At 35.4% G+C, this 18,595-nt stretch overlaps 1 protein-coding gene and 1 long non-coding RNA gene across 7 annotated transcripts; both read left to right on the top strand.

The window, feature by feature from the left end:
* The first annotated feature begins 67 nt into the window (after positions 1-67).
* LOC103022413 (uncharacterized) lies at positions 68-8,304 on the top strand. 6 transcript variants are annotated; one of them, XM_049484826.1, is made up of 4 exons: positions 68-185; positions 1,482-1,583; positions 1,620-2,029; positions 7,034-8,304. In XM_049484826.1, the coding sequence occupies exons 2-4, from the start codon at positions 1,502-1,504 to the stop codon at positions 7,085-7,087; spliced, it is 546 nt and encodes a 181-aa protein (XP_049340783.1). In that variant the 5' UTR covers positions 68-185; positions 1,482-1,501; the 3' UTR covers positions 7,088-8,304. The 6 variants fall into 6 exon arrangements, with proteins under 6 accessions (XP_049340783.1, XP_049340784.1, XP_049340782.1 ...); XM_049484827.1 differs by lacking the exon at positions 7,034-8,304 and adding an exon at positions 2,136-2,522; XM_049484825.1 differs by having other exon boundaries at positions 1,482-2,029.
* Positions 8,305-14,667: 6,363 nt separating this feature from the next.
* On the top strand, positions 14,668-16,777 carry LOC125804930 (uncharacterized). Its single transcript, XR_007441151.1, has 3 exons — positions 14,668-14,776; positions 16,090-16,398; positions 16,495-16,777. It is a non-coding gene; the product is annotated as an uncharacterized LOC125804930 (long non-coding RNA).
* The last annotated feature ends 1,818 nt before the right edge of the window (positions 16,778-18,595 follow it).

Genomic DNA, 18,595 nt, shown 5'->3' with positions numbered 1-18,595 from the left:
ACAGGATCTTGAACTCTTAACTTGTAACACACCCACACACAGAACTCCTATTGGTAGGGTAGCATTGTTCAGATGAGGCGTCACCCATACTGGCAAACACACAAAGCCTGCAGGGACTTCTGTTTTTTTTTTACTGGATCCTCTTCATTTACACACCTCACAGTTTGGGATACTGTAGTTTACAAGTAAGTGACTATATTCTGTATTGATTATTTAAACAGATTAACAGATCTAACTATGAAAGGTATGCTTACACCTGAGTGTCTATTCAGTGAAATTGTTGAGTTGATTGATTGATGATCTGCACTGCAAAAAATACACAAAAATTTTCTTTGTACGGTGATTCCTCAATCAGATAGATTACTCCAATCAATCAAACACAGCACTTTGTAAAATCCTGACAGGGTCAATTGCACTCATTTATCTTTTGAGTCAGTGTCATTTTCACATGTGTGTCTAACAGCTGAATATATTCTGATAGGTAGTAAAACAACTCACCCTGTTCTGTTTGGTCTCAAGCAATGGAGCGTTGTGTAATTAGAGCTTGAACAATCATATAACTCTAGCCACTCTGTTTATTTTAAATTTCATGTAATACAATTAAATCTGAACTTTCATTATTTTGTTGAAAAACAGCAGTATATTTGACAATTTTTAGGGGGGGCATATGGACCAAAGCAAATCCGAACTTTAATACATCTTAACAAATGTCAACAGAATAAATATTAATGTAGTATAACATTTCAAATTTTTATATTTTGTAAACAACATCAGCTTATCAATGTAACAAAAAGTAATAAAACATAAAAATCTACCACAATACTAAAGTGCATATAGTTAAGTACATACATATAAACTTCAAAACAAATACAAAACAGACTGCTTTGAAGACAGAATATCACTATTATCATTATATGGATTTTTTTTTTTTTTTTTTTAATATAGCAATATTATTGCATATAATACCATATGGTACACTCTTAACTCCTAGTTAATCTAGTTTACAATGTAGTTCTGGCATTTGTAATTTAAAGCTTTTAAATGACATGCCTAAAGAACATTAATATACTTATTCTCAGTGTATTTTTTGTCTATATAAATCAGTTCTGTTACTTATAACTCAATTATCACAATTCTTACTTTCCTAGCATCTAAATAGCATATATGATAATTATGTGGTGATTTTGATACAATGTTATGATGCAGAATAAAATAAATAGGTTGAATCCAAAACCAGGAACAGATTAATAAATCATAGGCCTTCCTCCTAACTCAGCTAGGTGGTACTAAAATAAATCTAGCAATAAGGGCTTGAGGTTTTTCATGGTCTGGGGCCTTGGCTGAATGCCCAGTAGGTTTGGTCCATAATCGGAAAATATACCTAAATATATTGTCTTATGTTTTCATTATATTAGTATAATGTGTTTTTGCTATGAAAATATTTAATACGATTTTAACATGATATTGTGTATTTGATTCAGGGAATTGCACTGAGCCCAGAATGAACCCCAACTATCCACAGCAGCCAGGGCCCTATGGACAGCCAGGTCCTATTGGGCAGCCAGGGCCCTATGGACAGCCAGGTTCCATTGGGCAGCCAGGGCCCTATGGACAGCCAGGTTCCATTGGGCAGCCAGGGCCCTATGGGCAGCCAGGGCCCTATGGGCAGCCAGGTACCATTGGGCAGCCAGGGCCCCATGGGCAGCCAGGGCCCTATGGACAGCCAGGGCCCTATGGGCAGCCTGGACAACCATATCCTAATCCAAACGCTCCTCATGGATACATGCCATACCAGCCACCACCCCCACAGCCAGGCCAGCCAGGGTATGGAATGGGAGGTCCTGGACAGTTCCCCGGGGGTCAAGGATGTGGTCAGGGGCAGTGTTGTGGGCAGGGCCAAGGGCATGGGCACAAGCATGGACATGGGCACGGGCATGGTCATGGGCACGGTCATGGACATGGGCATGGGCACGGTCATGGGCATGGTCATGGGCACGGACCTTCCAAACATGGAAAGAAACATGGAAAGGTGAGAACATTCTGTTATAAAATCGAATAAACAACATTTACATCTGCACAAAAAATTGCTTTTAAAAAGTTTGACCATTGGGTAACGAGTTTTTTTCTTCCCACAGCATTCTGGAAGCGACTCTGATTAGGCAGTGCAAGAACACATTACTCCTTGTGCAGGCTTCTAATAAACTGCACTGCAACTTTTAAACCCAAATGTTATTAATGCTTTTGTTTAATCGTGGGCAACTGGTTTACAATACATACACTTCATCAAAAAGCACATATTGTGGAGTGAAACAAATTTACATACTATATATTGATTTTGTAATGAATTTACATGTATGGCGAGATGCATAATGCATATGTTTTTTAATTTATGTCTTGAGTCTTTTCTCAACTTTAACAGTTTCACAACATTTTAAATTGTTAATATACAAAATGAATAACATAAATAAATGAATACATGTTAAAAATGCAACTGCAAATAAAAGATACAATTAAATGGTGAATATGGTTGTCTTATCTTGTCTTGCTTGGCTGGAAATATTCCATTTTATTCCAGGGTTTCTCAACCTTTTTAACTGTGGGACCCCCTTGTAGGCTTCAGGACATTTTAAAACATTCATAAAAGAACACACAATGTCCACTGCAAATGTTTTTTTTTTTAATAAAGATACATTTCATTAATGTGAACATTTGATAAAGTGTTTACATAATTTAAGATCCTTTTAAAAAAACAAAGAATTCAGGGTATTATGTGTGTATATAGAATTCTGCTAAATATGAAAGTAAATTCACAATAAAGTTTTTTTCTCTTCTTCTAACAATATGTTTTGTTCTAAAATATGCAAGCTTTAGTTTAGCTTTACTGATCTTTGTTTAAAAGATGGTCTTTGGACACCTAGGGGTTCTATAGGTAGAAGTAGCAGTAGACTGTAGGCAGAATGATAAGGCATATTTTTTTTATATTTTTTAGTCTTTACATATCAGATCACTAAAACATGGATTGGTGCATGTGTGCTAAATACAGACTCATAAAATCTGCATGAATGTCACAAGTATTTGTTCTTAGTCTAAACAGTTTTTTACTAATATTAAACATTTACCTTTTAATATTTAATCCTATCTCTTTAACTGTGAACTGTGCCACGCCCACACACACACACAACTCCAGCTCTTAGCAGAGCAGAGTCCATGTGAGGCGCCTCCCATATACTGGCTGAATAGACTCACAGCCTGCAGGAACTTCCTCCTGTTTCCTGATCTACATCTAGACCTTTGGAGAGACTGTAGTTAACAAGTAAGTGAGTTTTGTTGAGTTTTTTTTATTCTATTTTGGCTCTATTTTATCATAAACAAATGTAAATATATAAAGGTCTGTTTAGACCTGGGTTTCTTAATGTTGCTTTTACGCTTACATAACTGTGTCATCCAACTACGCCATCCTTCTTTTTTTACCTGGAGCAAAGGGGAGCTCTGAAGTAATAGCGTCTATATAATAATATATAATAATAATGATAATAATATAATAATAATGTCTGAAACGCGTGACATGCTGACTTGATGCCTTGCTGCCTACACTAGCTAACTTAGCTTATCCCACATAGAAAGCAGAGTGTAACATTAGATAAAGGTCTCTGTAGCCAAATCTAAAGGAAACATACAGATTTTCTCCTGACACTGCCGTAGTATGGACAGCGTTTACTGCTGGATATAAGCATTTATTAGTGCTGTAATTAAATAGTAGCATTTAAATAAACAGAAGGCTGGGGACGTGACTGTGCGCATTCCTCAGAATCCAGTCTGAATATGCAACATTTCTTAGAATTCGGACACAGACAGTTATTCAATGTAGCTCATTTAGCTTGGTAGCAGCTACACTGTTGTCCTCGACTGGATACAGATAAAATTAAACTAAAACTAAGATTTCTGATCAAATATTAAGCCTAAACAAATGGAACCACTATATGTTTAAATAACTACCTATCAACTTATTTGGCTCATATCTCAACTTATTTGACTTTTATCTCTATAGCACACATGCACCAATCCATGTTTTAGTGATATGATATGTAAATACTAAAACAAGCAAGAGAAAAGCAAAAAATATGCCTTATCATTCTGCCTACACTCTACTGCTACTTCTACCTATAGGACCGCTAGGTATCCATATACCATCTTTAAAACAGAAATCAGTAAATATAAATAAGCTTGCATTTTTTAGAAGAAAAAAATCTTGTAATTTTAACCATGCTCAGAAAATATATATATATTTTTAACTATTTTTAAACTATTCAAACTTTATTGTGAATTGGCTTTTATATTTAGCAGAATCCTATATATATATAAATAATAAAGAATTATTAACTTAAACCCTCCTTATTTCATTCAAAGAACTCTACAATACTATACAATTTATACTCTTAAACTGTGTTCCACTTATGATCTGATATAATGCTGTTATATTGTCAATCCTTTTTGTATGTACACTAGTTATTGCCAAAAGTAGATTAACTTAGGTTCTAATCACTTCTATGGCCGCAGCACCTAGGCCTGCAGACTGCTTCTATAAACATCAGTGAAAGAATGGGTCGCTCTCAGGAGCTCAGTGAATTCCAGCGTGGTACCGTGATAGGATGCAGAAGTAAAATTTCCTTACTATTAAATATTCCACAGTCAACTGTCAGTGATAGTAACTGGAAACAACAGCATAAAATAACAGAGTATGGTCAGCAGTCAATCACTATGGACCTACAAATATCATGTGACCTTCAGATTAGATTAAGAACAGTGTTTAGGAACTTCATGAAATGGGATTCCATGGTCAATCATCTCCATCCTGACATGTACAAAGTACTAGGGACTTGGGACCCAGACTTGAATAGTAACGATGCAACACATCAAAAATGTATCTGGCAATATATTGTATATTGTACTTTGTTAAATAAAGATATAAAATGACCTGCATATTTGCTGAAGAACTTCTTACTTAATGCCTTATCGCCCACACTATCTCACTAAAAAGGAAGTGTAATGATAAAGGGGTATGTAGCAAAAAAAAAAAAAGATGTCCTGACTTACCAAGGTGTGAACAGCTCAGTGCTAGATATGAGCATTTTGCTTTGTTGTTATTATCTATTAACATTTTTATCCAATAAAATAGAAGGCCAGACTTTGATTCAGACATGACTGAGTGCCCTTCACTGCCTCAGAATCCTGTCTGCATAGGCAGCATTTCTTATGTTTTAGCCTTTATAGGCACGGTCCTACGTCCCATCGGCTATGTATTTATATATAACAATGGGTGTTTCTCAATACCAAGAAAGTGAAGACCAGACTTGAGTTCTTGGGTTGAATGTTCTTGAGAAGTTAAAATTAGTTCACTGTGAGGATGAACTCACAAAAACAAAAAACAAAAGAACAATGGGCACATGAAACAATATTACGTTAGACTAAAACAGTTAAACGTGCCTTTAAAATTTAGTCACTGTTATCCAAAGCTAATCAGCTTAGCTTAGGCTTACCTCATACCAGAGGATATATGAAGCGCAACACATAACTGAATAAACATTTACTGTTTGCATCAAATTATGATGGCAAAGAACATTAAATACATGTTACTTTTTTGATTGCATTACATTTTCATATTGGAAAACCAACCGGTAAACAACCTTTATTAACATTACCTAATAGGCATCGACTGTCCTTTTTTTCTTACTGCACAAACATAATACAATCTGTAAGAATATACATATTTATTGTACGTTTTATACTTGTAGTACATATGAAACCATAATGTTCAACCAAAATTGATTAAATATAAAATTGATGTGCACAAATAAATGACACCAGAACGCATATTTATTTATTGAGTTTTGAGCTTCTATGATACACAATTTAAAAAATATTGTAGTCATGAAAAAACAACAGTGTTCTAAGGTAGTAAAATTCACTAATCACATTTTTCTACTTTCCCGGTAACGTTCTTCGTACAGTAGATTTTATACAGGTGTGGGCATTCCTAATGCATTGCTTGACATAGCAATTCATGATCTAATTCACAATGTTTTTCTGGATTTTTTTATTTAAGTCATTTACATGCTGACATGTATAACAAACAGAAGGACCATAAGTACTCTCAGTATAATTATGACTAAAGGAATTAGTCCTGTATAGTGAGTGTTTACAAGTTAACATGTAGAGTGTTGAATTAACACAGTCCAACACAAATCGCATCTATCACCTTTAACAGCATATATGGTAATTATGCTGCATATTTGGTTAAAGGTTATGAATAAAATAAAAAAGGATATCACAATGCTGTTTTGTTCTATAATATACTTATATCTTATAATATTAAATATGTGTGATATTGATGATGTGGATATATTGTGTATTTGCTGCAGGGACTCACACAGGCTCCAGTATGAACCCCAACTATCCACAGCAGCCAGGGCCCTATGGACAGCCTGCACCATATGCGGCACCTGGACAACCGTATCCTAATCCAAATGCTCCTTATGGAAATTTGCCATACCAACCACCACCTTTACAGCCAGGCCAGCCAGGGGGTGTAATGCCACTACCCCTACAGCCAGGCCAGCCAGGGTGTGTAATGCCACCACCCCTACAGCCAGGCCAGCCAGGGTGTGTAATGCCACCCCCACTGCCAGGCCAACCAGGATGCGGGGTCGGAGGTCCAGTCTATCCACCAGGACCCATGGGTCCTGGGCCTTACCCAGGGGGCCAGGGATGTGGTCAGGGGCAGTGTGGTGGACCTGGTCAAGGGCACTGCCACGGGCACAAGCATGGACACGGTCATGAACATGGACACTGTCATAAAAAACATGGGAAAAAACATATGAAGAAACATAAGAAGAAACATGGAAAGGGAAAGGTGAGAGCTTTCTGATAAAAAAAGTCAATAAAGAACATGCACACCTGCACTAAAATAATACAAAGCATTAACTTTTAAACCAACATTTTTACCATTGTTTGACCATTTGTATTCTTCCCACAGCATTCTGGAAGCAGCAGCAGCAGCAGTAGCAGCAGCAGCAGTGACTCTGATTAGAGAGTGCAGAAGAAATTTCACAAATGCTTAAACTGACCAACTGATTCTAACTATTAATACCACTGAAAGCCAAGTCTTTAAACTGTATTAATGCAAATATATATATTACACTGTAAATTGAGTTTGTAATTAATGTAATGTAAGTAATGTCAAGTTAAAAAAGTGTATTCAAACATGAAACAAACATAATGACTTTGCGGAACACTGTTAAAAAGTCATTCATAACGGCAAATAATACATATAGTTAAGCCCTGGGTTTGTCCTGTAAAAACTGCATTAATGTCCTTTTTTTGACCAAAGAAACATGACAGAAATTATGATCTTTTAAAAATAGGTATAATCTTCGCACCACGTATAGTCTGACCAAAGCTAGTAACCCCACAGCTCAAATTAATGTTCACTTTTTTCTATTTCTCTGCTCCTTGTCTACTTGCTCTGTCTATTTTTTTCCTCTTACTTAAGTGGTCATTATGGTAAGCTATGGTTCATATTTCTGTGGAAAAAAACAGACTAGCATCATGTTCAGTGTTGTTAATGGAGTAGCAAAATAGCAATATGTTGAAGCTAAGAATCACTTACTTCTTTTGGACAAAATCATATATATATTTTTTACTATTGTAAAGTATTTCATGTTAAGTGCCTTTATAAATTAAGAAATACAAGTCTCAATAAAGCATATGTAAAAGTAGAAAAATATATGTTATATGTTATGTATATGTGTTCTTTTTGTTGGAATTAATTAATTGGGGAATTTCCAAAAACATTAAACATTCCAAAACATTAAACAGGCTTAAAACAGTGATTGATGAGGGTGGTGAAGACTATCCCCAAAACAATATATAATATGATATTTATTTTTCATTTGATATATATATAAAACTCTGGATCAACAGAAATTTTAAATTTGCTTTATAAAACATGCTTTCAGTGAAAAGCAATAATGTACAGAGATACTCACTAAAATACAAATAGAAACACTAAATTGCACAATCAGTAAAATGTGACTACACTAGAATGGGTGGATAAGTGCAAAGTGCAATATGCACAAAAGACAATGTGACAGGACAATTCTGTACAACAGCAGAAGTTATGCAAATTATGTATCATGGCTTGTTTTATGTGTCATGGCTTGGGCTTGCATACAGCAAAAACAAAAGAAGTTGCTCTGTTTACACATTTTAGTAGCGACTATAGGCTAATAAATCTTACGAGAATCAGTTTTCTGCTGTAGTGTCTCTCTCTCTTTCTCTCTCTCACCTTTAAACATAGAAATGCTGATGGTGGTCATATCACAACATTTTCTCAATTCCTCATAGGTAAAAGCATTTCTACTGAAAAGGTCACTTTTAACTCAAGCATATTAAAATTCTGCCCCATTTAATTAGGTATATATACACTAAGGTGCTGCAGTTGACATACCCATACAACAACTAGACAGAAAAAGAAGAAAACTGGCACACAGCACAGATGTGATTTAGTCAGTAACTGCACACCTGAAACATGATACTGCTTGTGTGCACTCATAAAAAATAGATAGTTGTAAGAAGCTATTTAATGAATTATTCAATTATACTATACACTGCAATTCAACATGCTTTAAAACGGGTTAAATTGAGCTCATACTTTTGACAGAAACAGAACATGTCATATTTTGTTTACTTTTTTTCATTGCTCAAAATGTCTCGGAATTGGCGTTAATTTCATGTAGACATTTGTTTTTTTCTAGTCTGTTAACGTGCCAGCATTCTGTCCCCTGAAATTTAATAAGACATTTGTTGCTTTTGTGAAGAATGAATCTATTGATTGAAAGACACAGTGAAAATAATTAGTTTGGACAACCTGATTTTCCATATAGGTGGAATATACATAGTTAGAGCATAAATGCATTATTTGCACTAGCAGAATATCACTGATGTGTTCCTCCTAAATTGTGTACTTGAACTAAAAGTGATCCTGCTGTCAAAATCAGAGCTGAGGAAGGACTAAAACATGACTAAGACACACCAGAGGGCTATCCTCTTTAACTCAACCCCCGCAAAGAGACAAAAGGGTGGGGATTACTAATAAATATGTCAGTGAGTGTTACATCATCTAAACAGCATCTAAGCAGTAAAATATATCGTGTATGAGAAGGATTTAAGGATGCTGTGGTAAAGACCTGTCAAACTACATATCTAGCATCTAGAATTATACTGAAACTGTGAAACAGAAGAAAAGAAAAATGTGTCAAGTTAGGGCAAGGCCCAACTCTGACCACTGAGGTAGGCAGAATATATAGATTGGTGAGTCACTAGAGCTTTTCAAGGGTGGAAATTTTCCAAACAACAATATCGGTGTTAGGCATTATTGAAATATCTTGCTGGGCAAGAAAATGCTAAGCATGTACTGATTACACTCACTTATATAAGGAAATCAAAGTAATATTAAAAGTAAAATGCCTGGTTAAGTTTTAAAATAGCACTTTATTTTTAATCATGCTTGTATAATGTTCTTATAGTGGCCCAACTAAATGGGAAGAACAAAATCTAACATTTACTTAATCTACTTCTCATTCTTCTGTACTTCTCATTTTGTCTGTGTTTTTAGTTAAAACAGGAAGTATTTAGGTATATACACTCCCACGTAAACCTGTTCTCTATGACATAACCACCCTCGTGACAGCAGCTGCCTGCGCACTGGAAAACTGAACACACCCAAGAGATTGTTAACATACTTCTCTGGGTAAAAACACGGGATCATTAGTTAACAATGAACTACAGGTGTATTTAAACAATCTATATGATGAGTAAAATTTCTCCACCAGATTAGGATACGCTGTTCTTGATACATTAATCGTAGTCCAGTACAGTACATACAAATCAGTATACCTGTTCTTCCTTTTTATACTTTTCTACACTACAGGGACTCAAAAACTGTGTGTGTGTGTATATGTGTGTATTTGCTCATCTGTGTCAATAATGGGTGCAAATAAATGTAGTTAAATGCCTTCACTATAAGGGGTGTACACAAACATTTGGACTCATAGTGTCTGTATGGGAGTGTTTGTTTTATGATACTATGACCCATTAACCAAAGGTTTCAACATATAAAACAGTATTACATAGAAAAATGCTAAGGTACAGTTAACCATTACAGTAAGGTACAGTTAACCATTGACTGTCTACAGTATGACTTACTTCCTCTATGACACACAGTGTAAACCGGTGTAGGCGTGGTAAATCAGGTGCAGTTGTTTTCCAAGCACTCAGTATAAAGAGAAGTCCTCTCTCAAGTGCGTTTCTAAAAGCAGCTGTTGTTTTCTGAGGGCTGGTGGGTTTTTGGACACATTGTTTGAGGTATGTAGATTTACTTTTACTGTAATAATGAATTATATATGATAACTGATATTTACTGTAAAACAGTGTACTGTGATATAGTTAAGCCTCTGTATTTAAATGTTATTTATGCAAAATCATGGATTTTATCAGACTACTGTTTCTATATGGCTATTTCTTGTTCATACCAAACACTGTGAGACAGTGTGTTAATATGTTATCTTCATTTCTTTCTTAATTTCTTAACTAAAGAGAACAAACATTAAAGATTGTAGTTAGACTTACACTTCTGATCTGTTCCACTTTTTTGCCTACAGGAAGTTTAATAGAAAAAGGAACCCTACAGGGCATGAAGTTGCTGCATCATTTACTGGTAAGTGATAACAAACTTTTTTATTATTATTATTATTTTGGCACTTAAGATAGTAATGATGTTTAAAAAGTGGTGTTGGTGTTTTTGTAACTAAGATTAATCAAATATTAGATCAAAAACAGAAATCAAAGATTTAGGAGTCATGTGATGAATGGCACTACTTATTGAAATAATGCCTTGTGATGTTTAAAGGTGCTTTATACCAGTTTGGAGATTTTTGAACAGAGAAATTTTTATTTAATATTTGAAATTAACAACAATTAACACTTTTGTGTGAGCAAGCTTATTCTACAATTGCTACTCCTAAGTATAGTAGTTATATGCGCGTCTACTACAAACATTTGCATAAGGGAGAAAACAATTCTGACTTATTTCTGTGGAACACAGAATACCAGTAAAGAAACATCCTAATGTCTCGTGATTTTCAACATACTGAAGTCTCTCTATTGCCCCCTGTTGCTGCCTAGCTGGAACAGTGTTGTGGGACTCGGACTTAGCCACTGGTTTGTTGCCCATTTACAGAAGTATTCAGAGTATTAATATTCCAACAGAGAACAGTGAAAAACCACTTAATGAATTTTGCAAAAGGCAAACCTTTACACTAATTGCTTACAGCCTGTATTGGTGTTTCACAATAATTAACAGGTTTAGGAGAAGCAGAATATAATTTCCAGTAAGCAATCTTTTACAAATATTTTTTTAGATGATTTTTTTAAATTATAAATGATATACTGTAAATGATTTTTAGTTAAAATCATTTTAAATTCTGTTTCACTCCTGCACTTTTTACTTCAATATTTTATATTCCACGTGAATAGTATCAGTAGCATTGGGAAACTGTTGCAGACAGAGAGAAAAGCTTTGGTTTATTTGGTGCTGCATTACACTATGTTAAAACACTGCCTTTTAAAATTAAAGTTGTTCTTGTCTGTCTGTCTGTTTGTTTGTTTGTTTAGTTTAATCATTCAACTTTAGGGTCAAATCTCTTACATCTGCAACTCAAAATAATCTATATGCTTAACATATAGTGATGACTAGAACATAATAGTGAACTTTAAATTCATAAAGAGAAATAAAAAATGTTGCTCAGCATTTTCTGTGTGTGGATCTAGTTACAGTATGGCACCACTGTTGCAATTCATTGTGTGTATTTATTATAAAACAAAATTTAATAAGTATGTTCTGATATCTTGTATTTTAGGATAGAATCACCATGAACCCTCACTGTCCACAACAGCCAGGGGCCTGGGCAGCACCATGCTACAACCCAGTTCCACCACCACCAGCTGCCTGCTATCCACCAGTGGCTCCTGGGCCTTATGCAGGGTATCCACAAGCAGGTTATGTACCCTTTAATCAGCCTCATTATCATGGCCATCATCATGGGCTTTTTCACCATCATGGTCATCATCATCATCATGGGCCTTTTCACCATCATGGTCACCATCACCATGGGCCTTTTCACCATCATGGTCACCATGGCAAACACTGCTAGAGGTGACAAAAATAGAGCAAGGTGAGGCCATCCTAAAATGTCTAAAACTATCAAACATATAGGTATAGAAGTAGTGATTAAGTATGAAATAAAGATGCAATAAACGTCTTATGTCTAATGTCTGTCTAATGAGTCTATGTCTTCTCACAGCAATTCAGAAGCATTGTCTGCAGTGGCTCGCCGCAGAGTGGATGAAGAATTAAAACCTTGTTGTCACTTTTTTTCTAAATTCCTTTTACTGTAACAAATAATACTGTTAATCTTTTTTTATTTACAAGAAGTAAATCTAAAGCAGAAGTCTTAGCACCTTTTTAATAATGTTTTAACATATAAAAAAACTTTTGTATCACATTTTGTAGGTTTTTTTTTTCAAGAGTTGTTTTGTATATGAACCTATTTTCTGTCTTAAATAAAAGTATACCAAAACTTTTGTAAATATTACCTACTATGTATAATTTACTCTATTGGAAACTAAAATTGCCATTATTATAGTTTTGCAGTGCAGTACAGATGAGTGTGGTACTAAGTACTAAAAGTACTGGTCCTTAAATAACTTTGACCTGAATTATAATGTTAATTTTGATATAGTTAATGTTGTTATAAATGTATAGTTACCTCAAAAACAAAGTGCACATTAGACCATACTGGGCTGAACAGTATACTAAATTAAATCAGCAGTACTGTTCCTGTTTGGATTATGAATCATAAATCATTATTTTCTAGTAAACTTAAACTAGTTTGAGGAGAATATTCTAATATAATTTGACATTAGAATTAAATCTGTGATTTCAAGGCTTTAGGCCCCAAACTTAAGATCCAACCTTTGAGCTGCCAGATTCCTATTACAGAAAATACAAACAATAGAGCAGCACCCAGCCCTCATGGTAATAAAAGGTAATGAATTGTGTTTTACAGAGATTTCTGAAATTTCATATCAAAAAAATAATCAAAGAGCGAATAAATCAGCAGGGTGTTTACAACCACAATTAGTGGGTAAATAAATAGAGCCTTTATGATCTAATCATACAGCTCTGTGTGATACATTTTTAATACAGATGGCGTTTACATATTCATGTTGTAAATGAAAACATAAAAGAGCTAATCAGACTTTAATGTTTGCTGTATATAAGTTAGTATTATTAGGAAATTGTGTATGTAAAGCTGTTTATCATGCAGGAGTATTATTATTTCAAATAAACACTACACTATTTTTATAAACAAAATTTAAAGTGCGCAAGCCTAACCATTTTTAGTGCTTCCCTGAGGGAAATATTAACAGTTACTCTACAACAACAGCTAGAGTACCTAACCAGTTCCTCATTACAGCAAATCAGGTGATCTGCTTTTGGAACAAAACAAGTCCACACAGTAACTGTTGCGGCCATATTGTACACCCTGCGCAAGGTGTGTCGCGTGGCTCATTCCTATCTTATACCCCGTAAACAGTCTATTTTCACGCACAGGCCATTAAAATAGTGTCGAGAGTTTAAGAATTTATCTGCACTGATGGCCGTGCTGGTCTGGAACTGTGGTGTGTTGTAAATAATAAAATAACATTGCTGTTCCCTTAAATGAGCTGCTGGCGTAGGTCAGTTTCCTCTGCTGAGATGCGCAAAGCATCCCAACTGGATCTGAAGCTTATAAACAAATCTATTAAATGCTTATTTACTTCTCATTCTTCTGTTCTTCTCATTTGGTCGGATTTTAGTTAGAACAGGAAGTATTCAGATACATACATTACCATGCAAACCTGTTCTCTATGACGTAGCCATCCTCGTGACAGCTGCTGCCTGCGCACTGGAAAAACTGGACACACCCAAGGTATTGTTAACATACTGCTCTGAGTAAAAACACGGGATCTTGTGTTAACAATGAACTACAGGTGTGTTTCAACAATCTATATGATGATACAGACGTGAAGTTCACAATATTAGGAGCTGTTCTTGATACATTAATTATAACTACAAATATACATCAATGTACTAGTATTAATTATATGTATTCTATATGGACAGAAGTATTGACACACCTTCACATTATTTGTTTTTTTAGATAACAAGGATATTAAAAATGAAACAAACAGTATTTGTCTGCTCCAGAGAGAAATATTCTTTTGGCAATGTTTCTGTTATATTCTACAGGGAGTAGACTAGTTGTGTATGTTTGTATTAGCACACCTGTGGCAGCAGTGTTTGTAACTTAAAGTAACTAAACATTGATAAGAAGGTGTGTCCTCAACCATTTGAACATAAAAATCATATAAAACAGTAATAACAAGACAAATGCTAAGGTGGTATAGTTAAAGAGTGAGTGTCTAAAGTAAGGCTTACTTCCTGTATAAACACAAAGTGGCTCTGTTGCTAGGTGTAAACAGGTGTGGGCGTGGGGAATCTTGTCTAACCACGTCATTCCAAGCACTCAGTATAAGAGACGTCTGCTTTTCACTGTATGTCTAAAGGCAGCTGTTGTTTGCTGAGCACTGTTGAATTTTTAACACATTGTTTAAGGTATGTTGGTTTACTTTTACTGTAAGAATGGATTATATATGATAACTAAAGTCTTGTATTTAAATGTTAACGTTATGCAAAATTATTAGAAATATCTGGATTGTAATGAATTTTATCAGACTTTTGTTTTTATATGCCTATTTCTCATTCATACCAAATGCTGGTATACCTACATTTCTTAGTAAAAGAGTACACGTTATAAAATGTTATACTTCTGGTCGGTTCCACTTTTTGCCGGTATGAAGTTTGATAGACCAATGAAGTACTACAGGGCATGAAAAGTATATGATGCTGCATCATATACTGGTTAATCATAACAAATTTGTTTGTTATTAATTTGGCACTGTAAACATAATCTTAGGCTAATTTAAATGATATATTATAAACTATTACTATAACTGAGATAAAAAACAATTTTAGCCCCCAAAATAAAATTAAAGATTTTCCAGTAGTTACTTACTGAAATAATGCTTTTAGAGTCACTGTTATAATAATTGTTTAAAGGTGCTGTATACGGTTCTGGAGGTATTTGAACAGGGATATTTCTATTACCAGTTATGTCTATTACCATAAGCCCTAACTGAACTTTGTGCAACTCACAATCGTTTCTGTATTAGTAATAATAGCAAAATTATGAGCCTGGGGTTCAAGGGGTGCCATATAGACTCTGTAGTCCACTACATTCTTTCACTCCTGTTATTTTCCTTTGTCTTAAGCTTTCTGACATGTCTCAGTAGGCATACTGCATTTACAAAAAAAAAAAACAATAATCAATAATTTGCATCAACAAATATCAGATTACAAATTGGATAGGCCCAAAAGTGGGTAGGCGGCACACAGTGTTCCCAGTAGGTGGTACTTAATCGTTTTGGTTTGATCATGGGTGGTACATGTGCAAGTCTGAGAACCACTGGAGTACAGCACCATTCTCATGTCTCTTTATTGCCCTCTGTTGTTGACTAGTTGGAATAGTGTTGTGTTACTCAGTCTTACTTTTGCAGAAAGAGGGGCTTTGGTTTATTTGATGCTGCATCACACTGGTTTTAAGAATTTAGAATTTGTTGTCATTTATTAGTTTTTTTGTTTAGTTTAACCATCCAAATTTAGGATCAAAGCTCTTAATTTATGCTATTTTTAATGCATCATAATAATCCATACACTCAACATGTAGTGATAAAAAGGTGAAAAGAAGCAAGAAATGTTGCTCAGCATTTGTTGATCTAATTACAGTATGGCACCACTGTAGCAATTCCTTGTGTGTAATTATTATATTGTGAAATCTAATTAGTATGCTATGACATCTTGCATTTTAGGGTAGAACCACTATGAACCCTCACTGTCCACAACAGCCAGGGGCCTGGGGAGCACCTGTCTACAACCCAGTTCCACCACCACCAGGAGCCTACTATCCACCAATGGCTCCTGGGCCTTATGCAGGGTATCCACAAGGAGGTTTTGTTCCCTTTAATAACCCCTCTGCTTATGGACATCCTCATGGACATCCTCATGGACATCCTCCTGGGCATCATCATGGGCATCATCATCAAGGTCATCATCATCATGGACTTTTTCATCATCATGGTCATCATGGAAAACACTAGAACAAGCAAACAAGAGACAAGGTGAGACCATCCTAAAATGTGTAAATAAGTTTGAGATTAAGATAAAGATGTCATATATGCCTTTCCACTCTCTGATTAATCAATGTCTTTTCACAGCAATTCTGAAGCATTGTCTGCAGTGACTCCTCACAGAGTGGAGTGGATGAAGAATTAAAATCCTGTTCTCACTTTATTTTCTACATTCATATGAAAGTACTATAACAAATATTATGGTTTCTCATTTTTATTTACAAAAAAATCTAATGCAGAATCCTTAGCACTTTAACAAAGAGGACAATGAAGAAAAGATAATGACAAGTCATGTTTTAATATAGCAAAAAAACCTTTTGATCACATTTTTTGTTTTTAAGCTATTTTGTACATTAAACTGTACTGTCTATTTTTTTGCTGTGTATTTTTATCTGACTTGCTTATTTTATGGTGTTTGCTTATTGCAAGTCAGGTCACAATATAGAACTTGTTTTCTTTTTTTTAATTACTGTTTCCTTTTTTTATTAAAATAAAAAAGTCTCCTGATTTTCTCACTTGGCTGAAATCGGCCGATACCGATACACTGCCGATCGATCGTTCCATCTCTACTTATTTGGTTTATGTGTGTGTTTCAAGAATGAGGGCCCCTTGTTTATATTGTGCCTAGGGCCCCAAAATGGCTAGATCTAGTGATGAAACCTCGGCGCATGCACCGAGCAAAGAAGGCGAGCCCCTGTGTCGGACCGCATATAATTTTAAGGAAAACCACGTGACCGATGCAGTTCCTCGCACAGTTGCTTGCAATGACTTTCTCAGTCCAGCAGATGTCGCCATTAATTGATACAGCACCACAGTTTCAACACAGTGTCGATACAGTTTGGGAAATGTGCCATGCACACAATGAGGCTTCATCTGCCCATCACTAGCTAGATCCGCCCCTGGTGTGAAGCCACTGCTGCCTATTCGGCATTTCTAGACAGCCAACAATGTTTGAAGTGGTAAGGGGAAAGAGATCCAGCCCCACCCCCTGGACTTGTGGTTCTGCAGCGAGGGGTATCTCGAAAGAGTGCCATTCGCCAACCCAGTGAAAGCATGGCCAGTTGTGCTCTTTGGCTCCAGCTGCTGGTGGTAAAGCAACACTGTTTCAAAGTTTAATTAATTACAAAAGACTGAGACACAAATATTGTTCCAACATTGTGGAAGAATAAAAAAATATTATTGAAGCCTTGTGCAATACTGATGCGTCCAGTGGAGAACCACAGGTAACACAGGTTCATCACACATGACAGTTTTATCATTCAGTTATTTGAATGAGCCATTGACTGTATACATTCACCAAAATAAATTATTAAAATATATACATTACTATATCAGTACTAGAATTGATATATATTAGCCTACTTTTTCTTTTGATCTTAAGATTGTCATAGTCAGAGCAGAAATTAACAACACCATATTAACAGTAAATATTTTCATTATTTCTGATGTTTTCTTCCTTATGACTCTCAACTTCATTAGACATTTGAAAAATCAGGTTTGCAACACACAAAAAAAGAGTATTAAGCACCAAGGAAGAAGTTGATAACTAATAATAGTTTAAGTTTAACTTCCCAACTAATATAGAGAATAATTTACATTTAAAACTTGTCTAGATTAAGAAGTGTTTATATTGTTAGGTAGTACCGCCCTGAAAATAATTTTTGCAACTTGGGATGTCTGGTAAAATGGAAAAATAAGTAGACAAGCGTAACCGGCAGAATATCTTGTTAACCGTAAATACCACGTGAGCATAGACAGACACCGTAGTTGGGGCGCTGTGTGACTTCCGGTATTCAGCCTCTCAGGTGAAAAACATTTACATTAGTATAAAAGTGAGATAAAGCACTTGGTTTTCATAGCTGCTGGGTCTCTGTGCCGCGGGTTGTTTGCTTCGGGGGTTATTAAGTTCCTGATACGCTCCATCACTTCTCCTTTTAGCAGCGGGTTATATTAGCACCAGCATTACTGTGCTGTGGCGTGTAGCTGGGTGTTCTGCCAAACAAATACACTCCTGAAGGTTTGTTTGGGTGCGACAGCGGAGATTTTTTTTATATTAGTCGATAATTTAGTTGTGGGTGGCTGCGTTTTTCCATTGGTAGGAAAAGCACCTCCTCTCGGGAGCGCGCACGCACCGTCTTCTTGGTTGTAACTTTACTTAGAAACTGGAAATACCCAAGATACTGTTTTT

Source organism: Astyanax mexicanus, chromosome 11, assembly GCF_023375975.1.
Source record: "Astyanax mexicanus isolate ESR-SI-001 chromosome 11, AstMex3_surface, whole genome shotgun sequence".
Taxonomy (NCBI): domain Eukaryota; kingdom Metazoa; phylum Chordata; class Actinopteri; order Characiformes; family Acestrorhamphidae; genus Astyanax; species Astyanax mexicanus.
The sequence above is the reverse complement of the archived record's forward strand: the minus strand, read 5'-3'. Positions and strand labels throughout refer to the sequence as shown.

Coding starts and splice junctions, on each gene's coding strand:
- LOC103022413 (XM_049484825.1), top strand. CDS start 1,536: ATGGACAGCCAGGTCCTATTGGGCAGCCAGGGCCCTATGGACAGCCAG. Junction 2,030..7,033: donor ATGGAAAGAAACATGGAAAG/GTGAGAACATTC, acceptor TTCTTCCCACAG/CATTCTGGAAGCAGCAGCAG.